Raw genomic sequence first — 8862 nt, 5'->3', positions numbered from 1 at the left:
CTAAAACTCTCCGCCTATGGATATAATAATCGATTCCTTTACTATTTCTGTCTCCGATGAAGGGAAGTACTGGATTTTCCCAGAAACAGCTGTAAGACTCTATCCATAAAATATATTTCCAAATTTACCATTGCTCTCTTTATCCTTTTATATATTTATTTATGCACATGCTAATACACGACTTATAATCCCCAATCCTGTTCATACAACGACTGGGGCATAACTAGTCGGTATACAGCACTTACTCGGTATTACCTGTATCCTTTTGGGTTTGGTTAAATCCAATACCCTCCTCAACCTTGTATATATATATATATATATATATATATATATATATGTATGTATATATATATATATTACTGCAATATTAGCACCAAGCAGTGTTTAGACATAAGCAAAGTTTAGGTTAGTTAAAATATGCATGTGACATATTTCAACAGCTAAAAGAAAAATTTACTGCAGCCTAAACACTGCTTGGTGCTAATATGATGGTTTTTTTCCATGATCTGGCAGTCTACTGGTGCAAATCAGTTAGTATAGTTGTACTTTAGTTAAAGCTATAGGTTTCATAAGGTCTGTCCAGAGTTGCCTCTCTTAGGTATTTCCCATTGATAATGGCTAAGGAGCTAGAAACATTGATGTCTGGTAATCCTGATACTGATAGATGGCAACACTGGACAGGTGTTTTTGCACCTTTTTACCATAAGAAAAAATGTCCTCCATGGTAATTGCAGTGAATTTTCCTTTTAGCAGTTGAAATATGTGAAACATATTTTAACTAACCTAAACCTTGCATATATATATATATATATATATATATATATATATATATACATACACACATGTGTGTGTGTATGTGTGTATGTATATGTACTTTCTCTTTTCCATGTACTATGGTTATCGTTTGCTCTCCAATCCTTTCCTCACAGCCCTACTCACTATATCCTTGCTATCTTGTTGTCTCCACTCCTTCTATATGCCTAGGTTTTACCAGTCACTGCATTCCCCACCCTCACACTCTTTGCATTCATGTGACGTTTCTACTCCGTACTCATGAACCTTTGGCAATACCCTACCATTTATATTCTGACTCCTGTTCCTTGAGGGTATACCCTGGCAATTCACCACCATCTATTTCTCTCTTGCTCTACTCGACCATCCCATTTATATCCTGATCCCCATTTTTTGTGAATTTGCCCTGGCACTTCACCACCATCTCTCTCTTGCACTCTCACTCTCTTCCTCTTGTTTTCTCCCACTGACTAGTTAACCATGTATCTCCTCTATAGCAACACACCTGTGTCGATCCTCATTCTTGATCACTCTCTCTCTCTCTCTCTCTGACTGGGTAACAATATATCTTCTCTATAGGAAGACACCCATTTCTGTCTCTCAGTCTCTCTGTCACACTCTAACCTTTCATCATGTGGCACAAGATCACCTCCTCTAGTACCCATTCCTCTCTCAAGGGATTTTTATCTTGCAAGTTACTTGATGACCCTGCCAGAGCTGGTGCCATGTAAAATGCATCCAGTCCACACTGTAAAGTGGTTGGTGTTTGGAAGAGCATCCAGCTGTAAAAACCATGCCAAAACTGACCTCACCTGTGTTGGTGCCACATAAAAAGCACTTAGTCTACTCTGTGTGGTGGTTGGTATTAGGAAGGGCATCCAGCCGTAAAAATCATGCCAAAACAGACACTGAAGCCTAGTACAGTCTTCTGTCTAGGCAGCTCTTGTCAAACCATCCTACCCATGGAAAGCAGATGTTAAAATGATGATGATCATGATGATATATACATATATATATTCAATGTATACATACATACATATATATATATACAACAGGCTTCTTTCAGTTTCTGTCTACCATATCCACTTACAAAGCTTTGGTTGGCCCGAGGCAATATGTGGTTGGGAAGCAAGCTTCTTACCACAGAGCCATGCCCGTGACTATAATATTTACACATAACTCTCTTTTACTCTGTGTATTTAGAAAGACCATATACCACTAGTACAGTCCCTTGTACTACTTTGAAGCTAAAAGACCAATATTCATAATACATACCAATTCCATTTTTCTCTTTGTTGCTACTAGTTTACTCTGACTAACTTTTCCATTTATATCAAACTTAGCGTTCCTTCCAACTTTACTAAACAGTCTTTTCTGTGCTTCTGCTTTCTGGGCGGCAAGGGTTCTCGTTTTGTCACTGATCCTGCAAACACAATAAATCACAAAGAAGCAAGTCTGACAAATATATATATATATATATATATATTTTATTATATGTATTTATTTTCTCTTAGTTAATAATTAACTCGGACAAAATAAATTGGTTAATAGATACCAGGGTAGCAAAAATCACAAAATGACTGTGGTGTAACTCCTGTTTATGAGGTAGAAACTCCTTGTTATTTTGGGTACTTGAGTAAATATATAAATTTAGTAAATGGAGTAAAACGCATATGTTAACTGAATACTTTTATTTCTAATCTTCTCTAACTACAGTTATCATATTCGGTTAAAATGTCTTACGGTTAAGCTGGTTCCCATGCATTTCCCTGAAGAGAAGATTACATTCTTATCAACATCACCTATTCCTATGGAAGGTATAATTTGTAATCTTCGAAACATATGTTGGAAATAAAAGTATTCAGTTAACATATGCGTTTTACTCCATTTACTAAATTTATATATATATATATATATATATACACACACATATATATATATATATATATATATATATATATGTGCATGTTTGTACATTGTATATATATGTTTAAGATAATTATTTATTCCTTTGTCATCTCATTTTTCTTATGTTTTTACATATATATGTGTGTGTGTAATGTATGATACAAACAAGAAGATATTTTTTTGAATGCAGAGTTGCCATTATAACAGCAGAAGTACTGGGTAAATTACCCTTACAAGGCAGAAAAATTTGTCAAAAACCAGCCAACCCTTATCCTGAAAAGGCTCTGGCCGAGTGCTTTGCCATTAAGCTAAACTGCCCACTGACAAATTCACTGCTGAATTTAGATGCTAGGTTGTTCTATAAAGTAAAATATTAGATGCCTAAATTCATCAGTGAATTTGTCAGTGAGCAGTTTAGCTTAATGGTAAAGCACACACCTGGAATCTTTGAGGGATATGGGTTTGACTCCCATGCCTGGTTGTTGATAAATTTTTCTACCTTGCAAGGGTAATTTATGCAGTATATATATATATATATATATATATACATGTATACACACACATGTATTTATATACGTGTGCATTTATATATATATGTCTTTATATTTATATATGTACATGTATTTACGTATAATGAGAGAGATAATAATGAAAGAAAGAAAATGGAGAATTATTGATGTATAAATAATTTATTTGTAATGATTTTACATGGTTGAAAGTTTTTTATAAAAACAATACAAATAAATTATAAAGCTCTAAAAGAAATTGCAGATGCCAAACACCTACATATATGTTTTGAGTCAAGCCCCTAGGTGATTCATAATTTTAAGTATTTGGGTAGAGTCATCTGCTAAGAATTGGTCATTATTTTCAACTATATGGGGAGAATCTCCTCATCAGGGCTTTATGAGCTTATACAACAAAGGTTAACATATTTCTTGAAAGGTTAATATATTTCTTGAAAGGATGCAGATGCATATGTTAACCTTTGTTGTATAAACTCATAAAGCCCTGATGAGATTCTGCTCCATATAGTTGAAAACAATGTCCAATTCTTAGCAGATGACCTTACCCCAAATGCTTAGAATTACAAATCACCTAGGGGCATGAATTGAAATATATATGTAGGTATTTGGCATCTGTCATTTCTTTTAGAGCTTCATAATTTATAATTTATTTGTATTATTTTTATAAAAAACTTTCATCCCCATAAAACCGTATAAATTATTTATACATCCATAATTCTCCATTTTCTTTTCTTTCATTATTAACAATATGTATTACTATAATAATCCCTAACATATCGTTGAGACTTTCTCCTTATATGATAGTGATTAACCTGTGGAATTTTTGGAATATTTAATCCCTAATGTGGACCTGACATCCTTGAATTGACTATATATATAGATATATATGTATACGTCTATATGTATGCGTATATATGTATACATACACACACACACACACACATGTATATATATATATATATATGTATATATATATATATATATATATACACACACACACACAGACATATATATATACATAAATAGATATGTATTTATATATATGTATATGAATTTATATGTTTATGTATTTATATACAGCGTGGCCATTGCCAGTACTGCCTAACTGGCCTTCGTGCCGGTGGCACGTAAAAGCACCCACTACACTCTCTGAGTGGTTGGCGTTAGGAAGGGCATCCAGCTGTAAAAACTCTGCCAAATCAGATTGGAGCCTGGTGTAGCCATCTGGTTTCACCAGTCCTCAGTTAAATTGTCCAACCCATGCTAGCATGGAAAGCGGACGTTAAACGACGATGATGATGTATATGTATTTATATATACGTATATATATATATATATATATATATATATATATTTATACTAGCAAACGCAAACATCCTTTGGATGGTTTCAGTTGTCTTGGTGGTATTTTTTCCACTAAATAATTGAACGACCGACAAGGTTAATGAAGAGCATGGCAATCTATGTTTCTCGTTAACCTAGTAACAGAAAATTAAATTGAAGGCTGGTTATTGTGGAGGTCATTGCACTTTAATGATTATAGAACATGTAAGTTTGCAAGTGATGCAAAGTACAGCTACTGAAGTGTTTTGGGTGTAGATTACGAATAATGATTACAAAATATAGTTGTTTTACATGAAAATGAAATTTCTTGTCAGAAAAAGCCACATAAATGGTGTAAGGAAATTGAAGGAAGATGTTGAAATTTCCCCTCTGCTATTCTTTCAGAGAGATAAGCTAAAAAAAGCTCTTTTATTCTGTCTTCCCACATAGCTTGCGCATAAACTAACAGCGAATGCCACATAAATTAAAATTGGTATGAAGCTTTCTGAAAGATATGTATAGCTTTCGCTAGTGGAAGCAAAACTCTTATTTAAAGATTGATTCTTTGGGACAAATCATATGTGATTGTTTAAAAAAGGTTAGAACAACAATGCTAAAACATATTTGAAACAATGGACAACAGTCGAAATATCATAATGGATAGGTAAATAAGCATCCTTAAAGTGGAACAACACATTGGTAGGTAAACAAAGGTATCAACAAATACAAGAAAGTGAAGGGAACAACACCTTTCAAGTAACTCAGAGTAGGTAAAGGTAAGCTTGCCAAAGATTAATGCAGTTTAAATATGGAGATTAAGATTGTTTAGTATTTGATATTCATCGCATACAGTGTTCCTAGTCAATTTAATAGTCTCTCCTTGCCTCCTTCTTTGTTGCATGACTCTGTTATCCTGCAGCTGTTCTACTGTCATCTCAGCCATTTCCTGTTGTCTCCTTGCCCTTGCTTCTTTCTGATGCCTTTTGACATCATCTCTTGACCATGATGATACCCGTCTCTTTCCACGTGGCATAATTGATCAGTGCTTATTTTTATATGTAATGTTGTATTAAGAAAATTAAATCAAAACAACAAAGAGATTACAAATGTCAAATGAATGAAATAGAATAAAATCTGAAATGATGAATCTATAAGTAATCTCCACGAAGAAGACATTTCTCTGTCAGTGTGAGTGTACGTCAAAAAGTTGACGTTTTATTTTCTTAGAGAGTTACAAAATGTAAAGATTTGTACTAGAAGTTGACTCATTTGATGTCAGAATAGGATTTACAGAAAAATAAGGGCTTAAATCTAATGAAAATTTAATAAAAATCTAATCATTAGTAAATGAAATTATGCTAAAAACAACCAAATTGAAAACCTTTTCCTCATATTGGCAATTCTGAAAACTTTTGTGTGCAAATTTTACATGAGTAGAAGCTTTTTTAACAATTTTTATCCTGAAAAATCACCTGTTACTTTTATTTTAAGGTGAGAGGAGAAAGTGAAAGATGTATGAATGTGTATATGAAATGGATACATCAATACATATGCGTACATCTTTTTTGCATGTACGTGTACATGTGAGAGAGAGAGAGAGAGAGATAGTGCCACTTACACATACATGCAAACACACACGTTTACTCACACACAAAAGTCCTGGGGTTGATCTGCTCAACTAAAAAGAATATCCTACAAGGCAGAGCCCCAGCATGGCCACAGTCAAATGACTCAAACAAGTGAAAAAAAAAATACTTACTTGATATGTAGAAGTGTTATTGTGTCTTCTAACAGTCTTGTCTTCACATCAAGATCAATGTTGTGGTCTGTGTTGAGACTTGGAGATCTGTTCACCTACAAAATGGCAAGACACTCATAAAAACTAGGAATCGGTTTGTTCTTATGTATGTATGTATATATATATAGATTGTATATATATATATGTATGTATGTACGTATGTATATATGTATGTATGTACGTATGTATGTATGTATGCACGTATGTATGTATGTATGTATGTATGTATGTATGTATGTATGTATAGGTGCAGTTGTAGCTGTGTAGTGACAAGCTTGCTTCCCAATCACATGGTTTGGGTTCAATCCTACTGCATGACACACTGGGTAAGTGTCTACTACTATAACCTTGGGCCAACCAAAACCTTGTGAGTGAATTTGGTAGTCAGAAATTGAAAGGAGCTTGTCGTGTATAAATATATGTATATATATATATATATATATATATATATCTGTGTGTGTCTCTTTCTCCCCCATCACTGCTTGACAATTGGTGTTGGTGTGTTTACAACCCCGTAAATTAGCAGTTCGGCAAAAGAGACCAATAGAATAAGTACCAGGCTTAAAAAAATAAGAACTGGGTTCAATTCATTCAACTAAAAATTCAAAGCGGTGCCCCAGCATGGCCTCAGTCTAATGACTGAAACAAGTAAAAAATAAAAGATAAAAGATATATATATATGTATATAATAATATAAATAATATATATATATATGCATATATACATACACGTATGTACATACCTACATATATGTATATATACATGCATATATGGGTACAGAACGTCAAAAAAATGTGAATAAAATGAGAAACGAGAACATAAAAACAAAAACATGGAAAACAAAGCATTTCATCCAGCATGCTAGTGATTCAGACAGCTCACCACTTTAATAATAATAATAATAATGATGATGATGATGATGATGATGATGATGATGATGATGATGATTTCATTTATTTGCCAATGAGGGTGAAGGATGAGGGGGCACAATTCAAAAACAGAAATAAAGTGTTGGGGTTTACATATAAAATAATAAATGCATCTTTTTAAAGCCTAGCCAGGCTCATGGGCCCGGTTTCCCGGTTTCAATGGTGTATGTGTTCCCCAGCTGGATGGGACGCCAGTCCATTGTAGGATTACTCATTTTTGCCAGCTGAGTGGACTGGAGCAATGTGAAATGAAGTGATTTGCTCAAGAACACAACACGTCGCCCGTTCCAGGAATCGAAACCACAATCTCATGATCATGATGCTGACACCCCAACCACTAAGCCACGTGCATCCACGGGGTTTACATATAATGAAATGATAAAAAAGGAGAAATGCAGACTGCTAAAAGATGAAATTGTGAGAATGTTGGCAATGAAGAGAGTAACTGTTATCCCAGTAGTTGTAGGGGCACTCGGAGGGCTAACAACCAAGTTTGAGGAATATGTTGGAGAAACTGGAATTGACATCAGGGAAGAATTTGCACACACCCCTGCAATATGGATATGTAGCAAGTGATGCAGCAGAAGTTTGCCTGAAACTACCAAATGTTGAACAATGGTAATAATTATAACAAGAGCACTCAGAGAGCACAAACCTCCACCAAGGCAACACCAATGTCCTCTCAATGATTAGCCAGAGATGATTTTTAAAATGAGAATATCTGAAAAAAACTTGACTGTTCTCACAAATGAGAATACTAAAAATGAACCCAACTGCTCTCAAAAATTAAGTAAAAAAACAGGAAAAACAATCCAGAATCCTTGTCCGGTACCAGATTGATCCCAACATCTAATCAGTTTGTGCCAGTCATGAAGCCAAACATTCCTAAAAGTTTCATCTGAATCCATCCAGCAGTTCTTGAGATATCTTGTCTACAGTCTAACAAATAAACAAACAAACATGACTGAAAACAACACCTCTGTCTTCGCTAAGGCGGAGGTAATAATAGTAATGGTGAGGTTGAAATAATACATACTTCCAGTAACCATGGTTTCAGATTTGAGTCAACAAGTACATCAAAACCGAGAATCTCAAAGCAAACACTAGCACTGCCAGGCTGAGCGCCAGGCCGGCAGTTACGATACGCATGTAACAGGTGTGGTTCGGCCATGATCATTGTTTTTGCAATTAGGTCGTAGATCTGTTGCCACAACTGAGTAACATCATAGTCATTCTGGCGGAGGTACTGGTTCAGATACTTGAAAGATCGTTTGATGCCATATTTGGGAGATGTTGATTTCTCATAGGAGTTATTGCGCTTATTAATCGAGTAATTTGTTAGGTGCATAAACAAGTTCTCCTGAAAGAGAAAAACAATATATATATATATATATATATATATATATATAAGAATTTAAGGAATGGAGAAAACGCATGTTATAATTGCATACTTTATTCCTACATATGTTTCAAAGGATTACAACCTGTGTGATCCATAGGGATCTTTGATATTAAAATTGTAACCTTAATATCAAAGATCCCTATGGATCACACAGGTTGTAATCCTTTGAAACATATGTAGGAA

The 8862-nt window shown here is 34.3% G+C and overlaps 1 protein-coding gene across 1 annotated transcript in view; it reads right to left on the bottom strand.

The window, feature by feature from the left end:
* The window catches only part of LOC106880354 (tubulin polyglutamylase TTLL7), a 33654-nt gene that overhangs the window by 5373 nt on the left and 19419 nt on the right, over positions 1–8862 (bottom strand). The window contains exons 7-9 of the mRNA XM_014930238.1: positions 8314–8637; positions 6310–6404; positions 2068–2215 (exon numbers count right to left, since the gene is read on the bottom strand). Coding sequence (XP_014785724.1) covers positions 2068–2215; positions 6310–6404; positions 8314–8637 — 567 coding nt within the window. The remainder of the gene's footprint in view (positions 1–2067; positions 2216–6309; positions 6405–8313; positions 8638–8862) is intronic.

This window comes from Octopus bimaculoides, chromosome 23 (assembly GCF_001194135.2).
Source record: "Octopus bimaculoides isolate UCB-OBI-ISO-001 chromosome 23, ASM119413v2, whole genome shotgun sequence".
In the NCBI taxonomy this organism is placed as follows: domain Eukaryota; kingdom Metazoa; phylum Mollusca; class Cephalopoda; order Octopoda; family Octopodidae; genus Octopus; species Octopus bimaculoides.
The sequence above is the reverse complement of the archived record's forward strand: the minus strand, read 5'-3'. Positions and strand labels throughout refer to the sequence as shown.